The 20,742-nt window shown below is 37.0% G+C and overlaps 1 protein-coding gene and 2 long non-coding RNA genes across 3 annotated transcripts in view; 2 read left to right on the forward strand and 1 right to left on the reverse strand.

The window, feature by feature from the left end:
- Positions 1-9,664: 9,664 nt before the first annotated feature.
- Positions 9,665-13,302, reverse strand: LOC126623638 (serine carboxypeptidase-like 42). The gene is made up of 10 exons (XM_050292599.1): positions 12,585-13,302; positions 12,045-12,152; positions 11,833-11,925; positions 11,603-11,695; positions 11,323-11,408; positions 10,945-11,223; positions 10,688-10,821; positions 10,488-10,580; positions 10,274-10,391; positions 9,665-10,178 (listed from the first exon to the last, which is right to left on the reverse strand). Exons 1-10 carry the CDS (start codon positions 12,835-12,837, stop codon positions 10,011-10,013), a joined length of 1,425 nt encoding a protein of 474 aa, XP_050148556.1. The 5' UTR covers positions 12,838-13,302; the 3' UTR covers positions 9,665-10,010.
- A 930-nt stretch (positions 13,303-14,232) lies between these two features.
- The window catches only part of LOC126623651 (uncharacterized), a 62,215-nt gene continuing 55,705 nt past the window's right edge, over positions 14,233-20,742 (forward strand). The window contains exon 1 of the long non-coding RNA XR_007623826.1: positions 14,233-14,288. This is a non-coding gene — a long non-coding RNA (uncharacterized LOC126623651). The remainder of the gene's footprint in view (positions 14,289-20,742) is intronic.
- Positions 19,946-20,558, forward strand: LOC126623647 (uncharacterized). Its single transcript, XR_007623822.1, has 3 exons — positions 19,946-20,073; positions 20,181-20,291; positions 20,471-20,558. It is a non-coding gene; the product is annotated as an uncharacterized LOC126623647 (long non-coding RNA).

The raw sequence follows: 20,742 nt of genomic DNA on the forward strand, positions 1-20,742 counted from the left end.
GACGTTCAGATGTATGGTCATCGAAACTACTGTGAATTGGATCAATGTTGGTTTTTACTGGTCAGGAGAAAGACTAAAGCTGGACTGAAGTTAGGTGACCCAAGGTCGGTGAAGACAGCGAATTGGTTGCCGAAAATTTCACCGATGAGACTCTTCATAGAGAGGTCTAAGCGAGTGATAGTGAGTTGTTGGTGTTGTATTTGACACCGGACCGAGAACATGCATAGATTTTGCCATGTGGGTTTTCTGTAGAAGGAAGAATCCAATTTTTCAAGGTGCCATTGCAGTAGGGTGTCTGAGTATATATCGACGGCGGAAACTACTGTGAAGAGGAAGAGAAGAAGGAGGATAAGGCCACTTCATCTTTTTCACCGCTTCAAGGAAACGCATCATCAACATTTAAGACCTTCACCGCCATACAATCCTTTGTTTCGACCGATCCTGTAAACCCACTTGATCCGTCACTCGAAAACCTGACCCAGGAGAAGAACTTTGACTGGTCCGCCCAACGATATCCGTTGATGCCGATTTGCGATCTCGATAAGAGGGTCCCACATGGAAAGAAGGTATTGATGTTTCCGTTGTTTGAGAGTAGGGTTTGTGGCTGATAGGGGAATCTTTTTTAGAAATACCATAGCTTTTGCAGATTTTGCGGAGGTTGAAAAAGACAGGGATTTGAGGAGAGAGAAAGAGAGAGTCTATAGAGATAAAGACAGATTGGAAGAGCCAGATAATGAGTTTTTATTTTTGCATTTTTAAGAGATGAGTTTTTGCAGTGACTTTGGTTCCTGGGTTTTTGCAAATTCACGGTGAAGGTGAAAAAATGAAAGAGAACCGACACTACTTTTCGTATCGTTTCCCACAGACGGCGCCAAATGTTGATGCACAAAACCGGAGGTCTTGGAACAATGTAAATCCGACCGTGAATCTGCAAGTAATGTAAATGACACAAGATGTATCGTGGTTCACCCCAAGGTTTAGGCTACGTCCACACTGAATATATATTTATCTGAGGGAGAGAGAGAGAGGAGGAGCTCTATAATGTGAGAGCTTTAAGAGGGGGTGAGAGGCTTAGGGTTTGTGAGGGTGAGGAAGCCCTTTTATAGAATAAGGGCTCCTCCCCTAATTACATATTTGCCTCTTCTTTTTTTATATAATTACATTTAAGTCCCTCGAGTATTTATACGAGGTCTAAATACGAGGCCCTAAATATGGTATAAACATAACCTGTGTAAGATCTTCTTAAAATTGCACCTGACTTCAACCTGGTGACCATATTGTGAGCTGATTCTTCATTAGTTTCAACCACAGGAGAGAAGAAATTGGTAGTATTACCTCTAACTGGGAAGGACTATGGACAGGCAGCAATGATATTGTACTTGGAGTTGATGTTGAGAGAGGAATAGAGCTATAAGTATGAGCATTGCGATTATGTGAATCTTGACTTGATGAGCTTTGAACCTGTAAGCTATCCCGTGATCGTTCTTCCATAATTTCTGGATTTGCATATGACTCTTCATGTGTTGGAGATGATGTTGTAGTTAGATCAGGAGCAAAACATGGCATTTGAACAATGATTGGAGACATTGTTGTACTCTGGACCTTATTTGACTTCCTAGAAGACAAATGCAGTCTTGTTTTAAATGGAAATGTAGTCTCATCATGCACCACATGTTTTGACAGTACCAGTTTATTGCTACTTAAATCATAGCATACTATCCCTTTATATCCAGCCACAAAACCAAGAAAAGCACATTGCTTAGATCTAGGTTGCAATTTATGTTGAGTATATGGCCTTCAGAATGGATAAACTGCAGATCCAAATATCTTCAATGTATGCAACACAGGGTCTTGTTTAAACAGTAGCTGATATAGAGATTTCATCCCCAAAACCTTACATGGCATTCTATTGATCAGAAATGCAGCATGATTACAAGCATAATTCCAGAACTGTAATGGGACCTCAACCTTAGTTAAAAGTGTGATTGCAGTCTCTACGATATGCCTATGTTTCCTCTCAGCCAGACCATTCTGCTGAGGTGTGTAAGGGCATGATATGGAATGTGCAGTTCCTTTGAGTGCCAAAAAAAGACTGAAACTTGTTACTCATATATTCAGATCCACCATCTGTCTATAAGCACTTAATTACAGAATTGAACTGAGTTGTAACAAATGCAAAAAAACTTGACAAATACTTGGAAAACATCAGATTTATTAATAATAGGGAAGATCCATACAAATCTTGAGAACTCATCCACAAAACTTACATAGTATCTAAACCCTTCTAAGGACTTAACTGGAGCAGGCCCCCAAATATCAGAATGTACTTTTTCAAATATAGAACTAGCCCTAGTTTATTTGACAGGAAAGGGTTATCTACACATTTTTCCAGAAAGACATGAAGAACAAACAGAAAGTGAGGAATCTGCACTAACAGTTTGTCCAACATTTCTAAGCATAACATCAAGCACTTCTGCAGAAAGGTGCCTAAGCCTCTTATGCCAAACAAAAGTCTTTACAGCTTTCCCAAGTAATGCAACATCTTTATTTTGACCAGTAACCAATCTTCTTGAAAACACAGTCATAGGGATCTCATATAGCTCTCCTCTACTCTTGTTGTGGTACAATATCATTCCTGTTGCCTTGTCCTGTATAAAAAAGACAATCTCATCACATATGAACCAGCAATGATTATCATCACACAATTTCTTAACAGATAAGAGATTAACAGTAATGGTTGGAACATGCAAGACATTCTTGAGAAACAATAAATGTTGTGGAGTTGAAAGTGTTGTAGAACCAATATGATTAACAGTCAAACCTTCCTCATTACCAATAGTGATTTTCTCATCACCATTGTACTGCACAGGTTGATTTAGATTGCCAAGATTAGATGTCATATGGTGTGAAGCACCAGTGTCTAACACCCATGTATCAGCTGCAGAGAAATTTTGAGCATTCTGACCATATTCTGCAGCAGTCATGTGAGATAGAGCTTGAGTAGAAAATGCAGTAAGAAAAGGAGGTGCAGGTGCACCCTGATAGGAATAGTTATTCCTATGTCTACATTCCAGAGCATTATGACCTTTTTTTCCACAAATTTGACAGATTGTAACCTGATAACCATCACTCATATTCGAACAGTTTGCAGCAGTATAACCTCTACAAGAACAAATCTGACATTTAACTATAGTACCTGTTTTGAAGGTTGTATTACCACTCCAAGAGGACCTATTCCCAGTAGAAGAACCATTATAGTTGTTTCCCCATCGCTGTCTATTCCCATTGTAGTAAGGCCTTGAATTATTGAAAGATCCATAACCACTTCTGTTGTAGTTCTGAGAAGTATTATACCCCTGAGAAGTATTATACCCATTTCTGGTTTGAAACCTATTGTTCCCTTGATAACCTTGAGTATCACCAGATCGTGATCCAGCATTCGAACTCTCTCCTTGTGAATACCTTGAATTCTGATGAATACCTTTGACCCGATCTCCTTGAACATACATTGCAGCCATGCCACTTGCCAAAGTAATGACCCTTGCTTCCATAGCAGATTCAGCACCAATCAACCATGCTCTGAAATCTTTCAGCGGAATAGAAGTCTCCCTTGCCAACACTACAATCTTTACAATATCAAACTCCGGTGGTAATCCAGATAAAGCAATAATAACAACATCATTATCAGTAATCCTCTCCCCTGCAGACACAAGCTGATCACGAATGGCTTTCAACCGAAGCAAATACTTATCAACAGAATCACTGCCTTTTTAAATTGTATGGAACTCAATTTTGAGTTGATTGATCCTAGCCATTGACACAGAAGCATATCGGTCTTGTAAATTTGTCCAAGCTTCATGAGACGTTTTACACCCTATTACATATTCCATAGCATCATCCGACAGAGTAGCAATTAATAGACTCAATAGTGCCATATCTTTCTGAACCTAAGATTTATAAGCTTCTATGATTTCTATAGTCACTCCATTCTCAGTGTCAATCACAAACTTTGGAGGGCAATGAGATTCATTAGTAAAGAATTCAAAGAAATCATACCCTCTTAAAACCGACTGAAACTGATAATTCCACTTAACAAAATTGTCATCTTGCAACTTCACAATTAACATACCAAGCAAACTTTCAACGCGTACTGATTTATCAGACATCTGTATCACTTAATTCTTCAAACAATCAATCTCAATCACAAATCACCATACACTAACAATCAATCTCAATCACTAATATGTTTAATTCCAAACTTCAACAATTATCAACTCTTCAAGATAACAAGCTCATTCTTTTGACATTCTCACTACTTCTTGGCACCGGCCTTCTAGATTTATACACTTCAAATGCATATATTTCAGCAATTTCACAAATGTTTGACTTCAATCTTATCACACCACAAATACAATTCTTCTATCGTCAACAAATCTTGGCATCGGCCTTAATCGAATCCAAAAAAGAACCCATATATGAAAAATCAAAAGAAACATCCCAATTCGCCATATATCTTCATTGAAGCAAAAACACAAACACTTGATGTGCAAAGAGTAAAGACAGAAACCAACAACCTGATTGAAAGACCCTCGACCCAAAATCTATCAGAAAGCTTTCAAGAACGTCGCCAATCCTCCAAGAACTCCAACAAAGCCTTCAACGATCGACCCCAAAGAATTACTCAGCGGAAGAAAACACCCAAAAAAAATTGACGCTGGCTCTTATACCATCTTAACAGAAAATATCAAAATTGCAGAAAGAAGAAGAAGGAAGCAATACAGAGAATGTTGAAAACCTAGAGATAAAACTAGAGAGAGAGAATGAAAGATTTTGTATTGATAGAATGATTATTTCTTACAAACATTAAGCTGCAATCAGCCTTTCTATATCACTCTAGTAGCCTAATAACCTCGCTTACTGTGTAAGCTACAAATAACCACCCTAACTAACTTTCAACATAAATATTGATGAAATGGCAGATTATGTGGCATTCCCTTGAGTCAATATCAGTCAACATGGTGTGCATGAAATGCTTTTCTCTGGGACGATAAGGTTGCGGATCTTGCTGTGGTCAGCCACCTTGCAGGGCTGTACCTATCTGATTATCCTAGTTCTCAGCCTGCCACTCTCTCTCGCACCATTCAGCCTCTTCACATTAGCTCCCTCCCCCAGCGCATTGGATCAAGATTGATGTGGATGGCTCCTTTTGTTCGTCTTCAAATTTTGGGGTGTTGGTGTGGTATTTCGCAATGAAGCCGGTAGTTATGCTAGAAGTTTTCTCTGCCAAAATATCTCAGTTTTGTCTGCAAAATATCTCACGTGACTTGCCCGAATATGGTGGAGATTCTTGTTGTTCGAGAAAGACTTGAACTAGTTGTACAAAAAAATTGGCAGCATGTAATCTTGGAATCAGATGTGCTCAGGGTTGTTCAAGCTATTGGCAACCTATCTAATGGCCTTTCTGCCTCTGATTTATTACCCGCTTGCGAGCCTTAATTCGATGACTCCAAAATCTGTCATTTTCACCGTTCGGCTAATGTTGCGGCACATAGAATGGCCAAATAAGCCATAGTGTCTAATTCATCAAGTTGTTGGTTCGAGGAGCCTCCGGATTTTATCCTAGATGCTCTCCTAACAAGTGTATGCATACTTAATCTTATGAATAAAATCGCTATTGTTTCTCTTTAAAAAAACAAAATAAAACATAAAACATAAAAAAACACTACTCGTGCCTTATTTTGTTGAAAAAAATCCTCTTCACTTGTAAGTAAGAGGTCTTAGGTTCGATTTTCGCCAAATGAAAATTTAAACCACATTATTGTTAGCCCATTGTGAGACTAAGCCCACCCCATCTTCCTTAGTGTAGATAATATCGTTTATTAAAAAACAAAAAAAGTCATTAGTAGTAGGGGTGCAATTTAGGTTGGGCCAACCTGAATTCGCCCATGTCCAACCTGAATTTTAACCCGAACAATTAGATTTTTTCTTAGTTGTAACCTGTTCAAACCCAATCCAACTTCAATCCTATCATTTATTGGGTTGGGTTGGGTTAATCATTTGCCCGCATATACCCAACCTAATTTATCAACCCACTCTAACCCAATTATAACCCAAATGAACTAATGCACATATTATACCCAAGTCTAACAACCAACAACCTTTATAAATTTTGGTACAATTTCATTTATAGGTATAGTTGATAGCATTGAAGCTTTTGACATTGGGGTTTCATGTAGCACTAAACTTGATTCTATTTGGTAAATTATAGGTCCTCATGTACTTTGTTTTAAAGGATAATAATGATAGTTGTGAATATATGATATACAACTAACTATTTTCTTATTTAATAGGAATATTGCAAATTGAATTTGGACAACAAGACTTGAGTTTGGTGTTCGTTTATATTTGGATATGAAGTGTTGCTCTTTTTTTATCTTTTAGTTTTAGTACAAGCTATGGTATTTTCTTGTATTTTCAATTCAAACTTTGCATGATTAAAACTTGTGTATTTGGTTTAACTTTTAAGTGGATATCAATTTTTGGAGCTTAATTGAAGTTTGATTGATTTGTGATATTTAAGTTAACTAGCTTTGATGCTATTTGACTTTTTTTTAAAAAAAAAAAAAAAAAGTATTGCAAAATAAGTTGTTACATGATTAAACTAAAAAAAGTTAGGCAACCCGAACCCAACCTAAGGAACCTGATGAAACTCAATCCAAACCCAAACCCGAATTATGAATGTTGGGTTAGAATTTGGTTGACCTTCTAATCCGCCCGAGTTGACTTGTAATTAGTAGTGTATTCAAAATCTAAAAGACATTGAAGTTATGGTTTCAAAATTATAAAGAGAAACAATATTAGACCACTAGCTAATTAATCACATAATCAAAATGGAGTGCAATGAGTGTTTTTTTTTTATCGATTTATGTATTTATCAACCCTTGGCCTACTCGTACTATCATGATTGCTGCTAACACTAGGTGCTTATTTAAGAGCCAATTGGAAGCACACAGTAAATTTATACTAAAATACGAGGAATTTGATGTAAGTCACACAATGAGTTAATAATAACAAATTACAAGATTCAAACATGAGACTTTTTACTCTTAAACCCCAAAATAATGCCACTAAATCAGCGGTTTGACAATTAGATTGTTGTACATACTACATAATATTCCCAAAATTGCAATCATACATAGATTTCTTTTTCATCAATTAGTTAAAAAATGGTTCATGTCGTTATGACTAACAAGTTGTCACTCCCCATCACCATCAAGATGTAGATAAGAGCAACTCCACTGGGACTCCTAGCCCAATGGGCCGGCGACTTTTGCAACCTAATAACCAGAGCTGCAAGCTCCAACCTATGTGGGCGTGTGGATGGGGGGGGGGGGGCGAGTGAGAGGCCCGACTCGAATCAGTGGCCCTAGAGCCCGAGGGCCAGGTGACGCCAGGCTGACATCAAGACGATGTCAGCCACAATATAAAATTAATAAAAATCTAAAATATTAATAAAAATGTAAAAAATTAATAAAAAAAATGTAAAACCCAGCAGGCTTTGAACTCAACGGCTCTCACTGAAGTTCTCGTCACCAAGGTGGATGATACACCCACAAACAAATGGCAGGGACTAAACCTAAGGGTTTGAACTTGAAACACATCAAAACCCAGAGAATAACTTAAGCAATTGAAGTAGGGCAATAACCTCACCTAGGTTTGAGCAATAGAAGCTTGAAGCTCTCGGCTTCAATGGTGGATCACCCAAATGGTGCTCTGATGATGCATGCAAGGATATATTGGAGTTCCTCTCATCTAAGGGATTGAGATTTCAGAGTTTGTTAGTTTGATTTGCTTCGGTTTCGAAGAAGATGAAGGATGAGAGCTCTCGGAGCTGTAGAAAGAGAATGAGAGCGTCGAGAGATTAAAGAGAAAGAGAGAGGTTTCAGAATTGAGGGAGAAAGGTTGCGTCGGTAGAGAGAAGGCTAGGTGAGGGAATCAGTCAAAGCAAAAGAAATGATGGAGTAAAAAAAATTGATTTAATTTTTTCTATAAATATGTTATCATTATCTTCCGACTTACATCATAATTTTATATTTTCTCAAGTACTTTGGGTTGTAATTTCTTATTTAATGACACGTAGTACAATGAGATTGATTAAAAATCCTATCTGAAATTACAAATAAAATTATTTTGTATTATTTTATAAAATAAAAAATACTAATATTTTATTGTCTATTGTCATGGCTATTCAATTTAAGGGTGGAGATGCAAAAGACTATTACTGTTCATTAAAAGTAGTTACTGTTCACTGGAAGCTATTCAATAGTGAGTTGCCCTATAGGCCTTTGCAACGCTGGAGTTGCTATAAAAGAAAGAGTGAAACTTTTTCTTTCTGAATGCAACCAATCATTATATCAAACCCCTTTTTGTTGCTTCAAAGATGAAAAAGAACGAGGCAGTCAGGCAGAGTCTTTCATTTTCGAGGAAGAGTAAAGGAAGCAAAAGCACCAGAAAACAACTACAATGCCGCAGCCTCAAATGAAATAACAAAAAAGGAGGAACCAGGTTCAATTATGAGTACAATTAAAATTTACAGTGTTCAAGGAACATGAAATATCTAGTAAGAAAAAAAAATGAAAACACGAAATTAAAAGCGAAATAGTCTTCTCATTGTAGTTTTGCCGAACTTCTTCTACCCTTAGTGTAAAAGAATCGATGTAGTAAAAAAAAAAAAAAAAAAAAAAAAAAAACGAAATGGTCAGGTACTTAAAACCCTCTGTGTGGTTGATCAATAGGAGCTTCTCCCAGCATTCGAAGGGTCCCAAGCTCACCGGTTCCTATGTGAATCCGCTCCTGAACACAGTCCTACATTTTTTTTCTATCAATCCTGCGATTTTCTTTCTATCTCTATTTAGTCAGCAGAAATGAAAAATCAATATTAAAATCGAAAGAAGAAATAATTGATATCCGCGGGTGAGCTGGTGAAATAAACCAAAAACGAACGTTAAAGAGAGGGGAAAAGAAAGGAAAAAAAAAAAAAAGGAACCTGTCAGACTACCGTGCGACCACCCCAGACAGAGAAACTGGCTGAGCGATCCTATAGAACAGATCCTGTTCAAGTAAGGTCGTGAACTTCTATTCTTTGTTCGGGTATATGAACAGCTATACTATCTTGGACGCGGTCGATCCGCTTTCTCTCTTGTTTGTTCAATTACTTTTCAAGCTTGAACAAACTGCTATCTAGATATTTAAACAACTGAAAAGTTGTGTCATTGCTTTGGATGATTGTTTAAAGTTAAAACATGATTAATTGTGTTGGTAGATTGCTTGTACGTTTGTATCAAGTTTCTCTGAAAACTGAGCCTTCCTGGTGGTTTCTGATAGGCTTTCACGATCCTTGAAGTCTGCTCCAACAACTTGCAACCTAGTTATTACACGCTTCGCCTCGAATTTGAATGATCGAAACCGTCTAGTTTTTAGATCTCCATCCAAGAATAATCCTTGCACAGCGTCATTGTATTCAGAATTGTTTGGGATCATTTGATTATAATCATGAACATTTATTTCTTTTAGAAACATCGTGTTTGTCCATTTCTTGCGTTGATACATATGACTGGTGTTACAAACTCATCCGGCCCATCAATTTCTACCGTAAGACTGCCACTTGAATGGGATTCCCAGTTTCATTTTATACGATTCAAACACAAAAGTTAAGTGCTTGTCGACTCACTCCAGATCTTTCCATAAAAAAATGTATCAAAAACACGAGCTATCGATGAAATGTTAATCGAACAAGAAACAAAGAATGCAGAGTTCTTCATTGGCCTCAAATGAATGCTTTTGCAGATGCCGTAGAAATATTCTTTTCTACACTTTCGCCCCTCCCTCTCTTTTTTTTCTGTGCTCTTGCCAAAAACAAATCAACTTTCTTTATTGCCCTTGCGCTAATGAAATGAACTTCTGAAACTGGTAGCTTCTACCACTACATTGTACCAATTCCCATAACTTGTTTACTCGTAAATGGAAGGAAGCGTTGTGTTGGGCAGTCTTCGACCATGAACAAATGAACTGAAGAGGTGCAATGCTCTTGAAGGTTGAGCATAGGGGACCATATGAGCAGCGCCCCTTACTGTGGCAAACGTCAACAGATTTCCGTACTCTGTAGCCCAACCGCCCACCTATTCATAAAACACGTACAGATATTCATAAGCAATGTTGAAGAGAGACGGACATTCAAATTTGAATAGAATTACTAAGGGAAGTGCATAAGCACCTGGCCTTTGTGAAACCAAGCTCCGTATGGGACAGTTATCGGGAACTTTAGGTCATGTGCTAGTTCACGTATCAGTGTCCGGGAGCCAAGTAATGGTACAACAGAATCTTGATCCCCACTGCATTTGGTTGATAATCATGTTATGTAGCATCACTAAAAATTAGAGTATGTACTATTCAACTTAGCTCCTGTACACATTAGCATAACGAATTACCTGAAAACCCAAACGGGAATATGATTTTGAACTATCCTTGTGAGCAAGGGAAGGATGTTGATGTTTTCATCAGTATTGCTGTAATTAAGAACGCTGTACAATACAAAGACGAGAAGATCAGTCATATGACAGATGCGAGGATAGACTAAAGATAAGTCATCAAATTCTACCAAAGCATAAGAAAGGTTTTATTCACTTACCGACTGCACATACTCCAAGTATAAGGCAAGTTTGTACGATTTGCATGGAGGGCTTTCTGAACTTCAGGAAGGTTCAAATAAAAACGTCTTTCATATGTCATACATACATCAACTCCAACACTTATCTTAGTAGCCTGCAGAAAACGGGAGTGGAGGAAAAACTCGTTGAAACAATGAAACGACAAGTTGCATGAAATGTGAATGAAAGAAGAAAAAGAAAACAGATATTAAACAAAAAAAAGAAGTATAGAGAATACCATTTTCCGCAGTCTCAACTCTTGCTCCACTATAGATGGATAACAAACATCTAGAATCACATCGTAATCGTTTATGTAATCACCAACTATTTGATTTGCTTGAGATATTGCTTTGTTGCATTCAAGGCTTAAATTGTGAGTATTTGCAGAGACATAATCGTTAAAATCGCATTCGTTCGTGATAGTAAGGCCAATTTCATCAGAAATCATTCCATGAGACCAAAAGTATTCATATGTTGCCAGAGCATCACGATCAAGTCTCAGCAGTGGATTCCCAATCTGCAAGATAACAAATAAGAAAAGTTAAAAAAAAAAGGAACTGACAACTACAGAGAATGATGAAAGCGAGGAATTCAAAAATATGTGAAGTCTTCTTACAGCAACCCCTTTGAGATTGAATTTGAAACCAGTTGATTGTTTATTATGGTCTATTATAACAACGGCCAATTGCGGTATGTAGTGCCCTGTACATAAACAGTTCAGACGGTAAGAACCGTTTCCAAATGATAATTCTTAGACAAGAGATGAGGGAAAGAAAGAGTAAAAACTAAAATTGTAACTGCAACGATTATATTTCGGAAAAGGTTTGAACATATTGTAAGAGTTCCGTTTACTAGTACTAGATTATAGATATGAAAGTATATCAGACTTTGCAGACCTGCATAGCTTTCTCCGGTAAGAAACAACTCTCGGGATCTGAAAGTTGGAAACTTCTCATACCATTTCAGCAAGAATATGTGCATATCGCTTGCTGCCAAAGTCAAATGACAGTGAAAAAAGTTGTTAAGTATGGTTGACAGGTTTCACCAACTAAAAGCAAACATGTAGAATAAGCACACCCTTGAATCAGTGTAAAGAAAGGAAAGCGGAATTAGCTATTCACTATACCAGTTGAGGCATCCCCAGAGTTATAATCTGAACTTGTATTCGAGTAAGACCATCCTACTCCAGCAGGAGACTCAACAAAAAGGAGATTTGATGCTACAAGAAATAAACAAATGGTACACTATTTAGTTATGATTCCGGTTAACAGCTGAACAGAGACACTCCCGGAAAAAAAATAAAAAATAAAAAAATTCACATGTTCTACACGGACATACCTCTGTTCCATGACATTTTATTTCTCCGGAGGCCCCTACCATCACCTGTTGGATAAAATGGACCCAACTCCGTAAAGGCACCTCCGCCGATGGAAGAACACCCCGGACCTGAACGCAAAGTTAATGATCCGATGTTATCAACTATTCGGTGTTTATGATCCTCACTTTCAAGAACAATTGTAAAAACCACAAACATTGAGATAACATTTCATTCTGCAGAAAAGGGTATGGTATAGTAATATGGCATACATAACAAGTTCTTTTAACAAGCAACCAAATTCAAGTTGGTTACAACAAATGCAAAAATATCCTACAAATAAAAACTGCAGCAGATTTGATAAAAAGATCGAACTGAATATAAAGGATTACCGAAAGCTTTTATGCACACCCTATATAAATATGTATACATATACATAATTTGAAGAATTCATCATAAATAACATGAAAATATCTGTTAAATACACCTATGAATTAAACGGCAGAGTTTAACTAATGTTTGCAATTTGCTTTCAAGAAACCCAGAAAAGGGTGAGAGTTGACCTCCATTGAGCCAAAGAGTGAGGGGCTTCTTGTCAGGCTGCTTATCTGCTTCAACGAAGTAGTAAAACAAACTCCTCCCAGCTTTCACATCCACATCAACATACCCAGCATACTGTTTGAACCCAACACTTCGCTGACCAGGCAGACTCACTACCAGATCCTCTGCTGGGTATCGCTCCACTGCACCCAGCAGCAACAACCACTCACACCCCAACAACACAGTCAAAACCCCACTAAACCAACACCTACCCATCTCCTGAAATCCCAAAATACCTCAATAATTATACCCCTTTTTCAATTCCTAGGCAATTCACTCTTACACAATGTGTGTGTGTATTATAATCTGTATGATGACACTTGCCTGCACATATACATTTATACAGCCCCACTCACTCAAAGCATGTTTCTTTTTTTTTTTTTCTTTTTTCTGAAAAGGAGACAAAAAAGGGGGCCCAAATAGAAATGTAGGCTTATCTTTAAAGAAACAACTTCAAATTATAGCTGCAGACGTGAAATCTAGGCTGCTTTAACAGAAAGGCGTGTGTATGGATAAATATAATTAATGGTAAATGCCAGATCTAGGATTTGGTATGACCGGTAAGAATAATGCATAAATGCAGCCTCTCAAGAATCGAATGGAAAGAAGGAGACGTTAAGGAAGGTGCAGAGAAAGCAGAGTTGGGTTTTTTACTGTGCTTTGCGGGAGTTGCAGTCATGCGTATAAGAGTTTTTTACAGAGAGAGAGATAGACGTTGGGGAGGGAAGTGGAAATTATTGGCATACATAGTAATAATAGTCGCATTGGCATTTCTTTTCTGTTTCTCTTTTTTTTTCTTTGTTATTTAGTGTTTTTCTTCTTGTTCTAAACACCATTTATAGATTTTATTTTAAATTTTTATAATCAACTATATATGACAAATTCTTTTTTTAAGCAACTTGTATCACAGATTAATATGTTTTTTTTGTAGGTATATTATGTTTTACTATCTTTTAGTTCGGGCCGTATGTTCTACAAATGAATTTATCTTGGTATATTAATTTTTGTTAGAAGAAATTAGGTAGATTTATTGGAATTAGAAGATGCATGAAATTACATTATTTTCATTTATCTTTGAATTAAAAAAAAATGTAAAATGAGTATAAAAAAATAAAAGTAGAGAAAATGTAATACTGGACTTAAGCTAATAATCACTAAGGAATGGTAGAGAGAGAGTTTGAACTTGAGACACAATGGGGTGAAGAAGAATACTCAAAATACAAGAGCATCCACTTCTTGCAATTATAATTTATCTTAGAGAAGAATGATTCATATTATGTATAAGAGTCAAGTATTTTTCATATGTAGTTATGACAAAACTTTTGCATCATTTTTTTGGGTACAATCGATACTTTAGACTAATATAACGAAGAAGGATGAGGATCTAGACCCAAAATGCATCAGTTACATCAGTTACAACTCAACTAGTAAATTTCCAAATTTCTTAAGAAGGATGAAATTGGAAGTGCAATGAATGTACAAAAATTTAATTATATGTGAAAAAATATTATGGATTTCGAATGATTGGTTGTATCTGGTTATATGAAATTTGTAATATAACATTGTATCCAATCTTTTATGAACCCCATTTATGGTTTTCTTAAATGAAGGTACATCTTGACCCAAGATAGTTAAAGTAGGTAATAACTTCTCATCCTATCATAGAGGTAACATTATAAAACAATGCAACAATAACATAAGGTGGTAGCCCATGAAAAGTTTTCTTTTAGAGAGGGCGTCCTTAGAAAATCTTCACCGGTTGGTAAAAGAAAGTAAAAACAAAAGCAACAATTACTTTCCAGTAACGGGTGGAGATGCTCTTAGCATTATTCTTAATCATGAGGAGGAAGTGGAAAACAAGATTTCAATCAACAAAAAGGGATCCGGAAAGAGATCCTCTCTGGATCTCTTCCACCAAGGCCATCGAATTAAGTGATCCGGACCTTTGAAATTTTATCCAACGGCCCACCTGTTTTGATCCCTTAAAAGCTATAATAATTTTTTGTCATTAAATGAAATTTCAAAGGTTCAAATCATTTAATCCGATAGTTTTGGTGAAAGAGATCGGAAGAGAATATCTTTTGGACAAAAAGATCATGTTGAGTTTTTTTTTTTTTTTTTTTTTGTTTAAATAAGCATGGAAATAAGACAACATAGCCGCCCTCAAATGTCAAACAGTTTACTCTCCCTCAAGGTCACTCTGCAGCTTACTTTACTACTTTACTCTGCGGCCACACGAATATCTTTATTCATTGAAAAATAGGCTTGGATCCTATCCAGGTCCACTTTGTAGGGTCCTACAAATGCTCACATCTTAACCATTCATCGTGCATTAGGTAGTCAGAAATCATTTGATTTTTTCTTATTTAAAATTAAACACAAATAATATCTAACGAAAATTAACCACACGATATACAATTAACAGCTAAAATGTAGGAATCCCTAAGATCCTCTTCCTAAAAATCCATTCGAATTATTATCTTTTTATATAATCCATTCTCGTGGGGCTCAATTGAAAGAGCCAAAGTTGTCATTCTCAATTCTAAATTAACACCTTTTATTGGGGTTTGAAAAACAAAACAGAAAAAATAAAAACAAAACCAATCATTTTAGTCAATATTAAGATAACGCATTTTAAAGTGAAGTTTGACTACTCTAGTATATTGTTTAGTAGTAACATGCAGTTATGTGCATGTACGTGAAAAAAAAGTTCCCTAATTGGAGGAATTCATTGAGTCCTTCTTCATCCTTCTATTCTTTTTTATTTCCCACTATACAGACGTTATCGAGACAATGAGGACTCGAATCAAAACCTCGAAAGTAGGATGAAAGCTCTAAACTGAACATTTTGCACTCCTTCAAGTACATTTTCATTTTATGTTTTTACACTTTTGAATTTTGAAACACAAGATGACATTTTTTTTAGGCGGGTCTGGGCGGGTACGTATGTGAAATCCTGTTCCTAGATTTCACTATTGCAAACTACGTATTTATATTAAGGAGATTTTATATTATTTTTGGGAATTTTAATTAAACTAATTACGAAGTTTGAATTTTGGTCAGTAATCATTAAAAATTCGTGGACTTTACGAGGTCACACTGAGTATAATTGGATAGAGTTCGATCTTACAAGAGCGTAGGGGAAACTATTTGCGGATCGGAGTTGAAACGAAGAAATTAGAGACGTTTTAGTTGTTTGGAAGGAAAAAAATAATAATAAAATAAAATGATTAGAAGCTGCCAGATGGCAGCAAGAGAGAGGGGAAAAATGAGAGATGCGGGAGAGAAAAGGAAGGAGGGGGAGAGCCAATGGGAAGGTAGAGCAAAGAGGGGAAAGGAGAGACCGAGTTGAGTCGTTTTGATCCATTTGTGGATCCGCAAACCATCATTTTTTGACCCGGCTGTCAATGGCGGAGCTAGAAATTTTTCACCGAGTGGGCTAGCTTATAGATTTAAATCATTATAAACAAAGAAACTTGATACTATATTTTTTATCGTATCAGCCAGCTTAAGAAAATTTTCATAAAGTGAGCCAAGAACTTTCGTTATTCAAATAAATTCAAACTTGTACATGTACAAGAAGCGATGATTTGTGAACTGTATTATATAATTAAACCAAGAGAATCCAAAACAATGACTAAATATATGACGGGTTACATTCAAAAATCAATAAAAATTATATGTAAAATTTTATTTTCTACCAAAAGCTACCTGGGCTACAGCCCAGGATAGCCCTAAATGTGGCTCCGCTGGTGCCGACTGTATCTCCCTCATCTGACCTCCATTTTGGGTGATCTTGGTGTCCGTGAAAAGCTCGTGACGAGACCAACATCTTGGTGCTGTTAGATTTTTCCATTTTCTCACTCATTTTTCCAAGTCGAAGCCACAAAGTGCCAAGAGTTTCCAGCGAGTTTTCTCATTTTTCGGTGATTACCACAATGATTACCATCAATCATCACCACCAATAGACTCCCCTCAACCCTAGGAACAAAGCCAAGCAGTGGTGGAGGCATCAGATCGCATATGGAGGTCGAATCGAAGCACACCAATTCCTAAGGTTTCCGGCGGTCCAAGGGCGATTTCAGGTGATTCTTGGTTGAATTAGACTTTGGCCCAGGTATGAAAATTACTCCCTTCATTGAGATCTACATGCTTGTAAAATTTGGTAATTGTTGAAAATAGTTGAATTTTCTGATAAGTCAGGGAACCCGATCGGCACGTGGCGGCGACGCATGAGTTGGGACCCTATCTAACCATCCTAGGTTAATTTTGATGCTCTGATACCATATTTGATATCCTTTTAGTGAAATTCTGAGGTTTTAATATAGTTTCGTAGTTGACCACCTAGTTGGCCGCCACAGGATCATTATAGGAATTGACGATCCGACCGTTGGATCAGAACCAAACTTAAATAGGTAATAGTACATAATATTTGAGGACATTAGGAACTTACAGATCGGGAATCCGACGTACGGATCTTCCTGAATTGGATTTTTAAGTTTGTAAAATCAAACGTTGATTGCCACTTGAATTTACGATTGGTGAAGATCCAACTTATGGATCGTAATAAAATTTTAGTATGTTGTTCTAGAAGATTAATGAGACCCTTGAGAACTTACGGATAGGGAATCCATGGGCGGATGTTTCAAATTGACTTGTATAGGGTTGTGGACCCTACCTTGACAGAGACTTGACTTTTGATCAATATGTTACAAATTGATCTTAAATATTAAAATCAGTATTACTAGAGACTATGTAGGACTTAGAGGGCCTATATTGGTTAGTGAGTTATCCCATATAATATATACATCGGTTTACGTGTATGTGATGTCATATTGTGATATATATGTGTTTATTTATCTTCCTAATAATGTGAATGATAAGTATGATAAATGTTAGGACAATGTGATCCTAGAATCTTATTAGAAGTATTCTGTAGAACTTATATGCTTGTGTGACATATTAATTGGTGGCCACGAGAAGTTGATGGTGTAGGTGACTACATTGTAACTCATAGGGGTTAAGGTATGGGTAGGTTGTGTGTTGAATTTACTGCATCATGTAGCAGTGGTACATGGATGGTCCTGCTTGGTATATCCATGATGGGGGACCATACGTATTTCAGAGGTGATCATGCTTGGTATATACGCGATGGGTGATCACTGCTTGCACGATTAGACTATGCTTATGGTTTTGGTATATCCACGATGAGGGACCATACGCATTATAGGAGTGATCATGCTTGGTATATCCGTGATGGGGGACTATTATGGGTGATCATGCTTGGTATATCTGCGATGGATGATCATTGCCTACGTTATCAGACTATGCCTAGGGTCCTGCTTAGTTTATCCGCGATGAGGGACCATACGCATTTTAGGAGTAATCATGCTTGGTATATCCGCAATGAATGATCACTACCTAGAGTTATAGGATACAGTCCTGCTTGGTATATCCGTAATGAGGGATTGTTAGGGGTGATCATGCTCGGTATATCCGCGATGGGTGATCACTGCCTATGTTATTATATTATACCTATGGTCCTGCTTGGTTTATTCGCGATGGGGGACCATACGCATTCTAGGAGTGATCATTCTTGGTATATCCGCGATGGGTGATCACTACCTAGAGCTATAGAATACAGTCATGCTTGGTATATCCGCAATGAGAGACTGTTAAGGGTGATCATGCTTGGTATATCCGTGATGGGTGAGCACTGCCTACGTTATTAGACAATGCCTATGGTCTTGCTTGGTTTATCCGTGATGGAAAACTATACGCAGTCAGGAGTGATCATGCTTGGTATATCCGTGATGGGTGATCACTACCTAGAGTTAGGATGTGGTCTTACTTGGTATATCCGCGATAGGGGACCAAACGTATTATAAGGGTGATCATGCTTGGTATATTCACGATGGGTGATTACTGCTTGCACGCTTAGATTATGCTTATGGTTCTGCTTGATATATCCATAATAGGGGACCATACGCATACCAAAGGTGATGAGGATTAGTGGTAATTGGCACATTTCGGTAAGTGCCATATTTTAGTTGGATTACGTTGAGTGGTCCGGAATCCTTGCTCTTGCTCATTTTCATAAGTTAGTTCGAAACCCTAGATTCGAGTGAATGGGGATTAACCACACTTGATCTTGTGAATATAAATGAAATTTACCATGTTATTACTTATAATCCAAGTAGGGAATTATGTAGAGTTCTTTAATTAAATTCATGAAATGATATGTTATTTCATTGATTGATTAACGTAGTCAGACGTTAATATCATGCATCTTTGATTCATGGAATTGATTAATTGACGTGATTGTGGAGTGTCGTTGGATATGATTGTTATTATTATGAATAGAGTAGTAGATCAATATGGTTTGAGAATAATATTGTGCTTCGTTGATTCTTTGATATTTTACATGCGGTGGATTGAGGTATCATGTTGAAAACATAGTGATTTATATGATGGATGGAATTGAAATCTTGAATGTCATGTGGGTTTGTTATGCAACTCTGGACCTAGCAATTTCATGCTTGTCAAGTTCTAATAAATGATTGAGGAATGCTATGCTTTTCTGCTTAAACGTACTGTGATAAACGTCCAAGTGTAGTGAATGGTGAACTATGAATGACTTGATCCCTTTTTAGGGTGCGTAGGCAGTCTAAAGAGAATGTTAGATGCAGCCATAAAGCATACAAAAATTACTACGCAATTCGAATCTTGAATTATGCTTTGTACATATCTCAAAGGCAAGGTCTGTTGGATCTACGGATACTTGGTGACATCACGTGTGGATCCTGAATGTATGTCGGGATCGGGGCGTGACAACCTAGGCGGCTAGGCAAGCACCTCAGCAGGTCTAGACGTCATTTCTTAATTTTTAAACCCCTAGGCATTAATCGGGGAGGTGACCAACCGCCTAACGCCTTCTAGGATTTTTAGAAAAGTGATTTCAAAATCTTTAAGACATTTAAGTTATGGCTTCAAAATTAGAAAGAGAAATAACATTAGACCACTAGCTGATTAATCAACTAATTGAAATGGAGTGCAATGAGTTTATTCACCTATTTATTTATTTATTTATTATTTTATAAAGAAGCATTGACAGTGTTAGAAGAAATTTTATTGAAATGAAAAAGAAATTATACATATACTAAAACTCAACAAAAAAACATTACCATTCATTAATAATAAAAGGGCGAAAATGCCCTCCAATTCCTTTGTTATCCGCCCTTTTTTTCATTTTTTAACAGTTAAAAGATGACTTTTCCCTTGGTCTCCACTTCTCAGCTTGTGTCATTTTCAATGGCGTAATTCGACAAGTCTGTCTATCTGGCTTCCTTTTAGTTGGTGGTTGTGCCGGCCTCCAGCTGGGTCTTTTAGACCCTGTTCTTAATTTTCTAAAGTTACACACAAGGTTTCTGGCACAAAAACAGATTAAAAATGGTAAATAATTTCAGTTTCTTCCTTTTAACCGTTGAGTTTACTGCTTTGTTGCATACTTGAGCATTGTGTATCTTTTGATCACCTTATACTGTTTTCTTATATTTCAGGTGGAGACTCTCTCAGAAAGCACCAACAACAACACTGTTTGGCTTGCATAGGTTTGTGAATTTGATGAAATTTAAAATTAAATTGAGGAAAGGAGTCTGAAGAAAGCGAAGGTATGCAGATGCTGCACGTTGAGATACTTCTGTAAAGTTTACAATCACACTACTTTTGTTGAATATCTCTTATGGCAATCATGCTTCCTTAAATATTCCATCAAAATATCAGGGAATTGCGTAACACCTTAGATTGGTTTTGCCTATGTACTACTGCCTTATTCAAGCTTTTTGTTCAGTTTTTGTAGACTGCTATTGGTTTTTCTGGTTGGTTTGAAATACTTTTGAGCTTGAGAGACAACCCAGAATTTAAATCAGAAAAAAAAACCCCCGCTGTTCGTGGCAGGAATTTCAGTCGAGGATGTTCCCTGGTCAACGAACACACAGCTCCCCGAGAGGTTAGCGCCGGTTGATGCTTTCTGTCGGGCTTCTGCTTCACTGGTGGGCTTATCGGGCAAAGCTTGTCGGGCAAGGCTTGTCGAGCAAAGCTGAAAGAGAAGGACAAAGTTAA

Source organism: Malus sylvestris, chromosome 5 (genome assembly GCF_916048215.2).
Source record: "Malus sylvestris chromosome 5, drMalSylv7.2, whole genome shotgun sequence".
NCBI classification, from domain to species: Eukaryota; Viridiplantae; Streptophyta; class Magnoliopsida; order Rosales; family Rosaceae; genus Malus; species Malus sylvestris.

Bases quoted from the DNA above. Each gene is read 5' to 3' on its own strand.
- LOC126623638 (XM_050292599.1), bottom strand. From the start codon at position 12,837: ATGGGTAGGTGTTGGTTTAGTGGGGTTTTGACTGTGTTGTTGGGGTGT. The intron at 11,224-11,322 runs GTAAGAAGACTT...GTTATCTTGCAG, and splicing joins TCAATCTCAAAGGGGTTGCT to ATTGGGAATCCACTGCTGAG. The intron at 10,581-10,687 runs GTAAGTGAATAA...TGTATTGTACAG, and splicing joins ACTTGGAGTATGTGCAGTCG to CGTTCTTAATTACAGCAATA.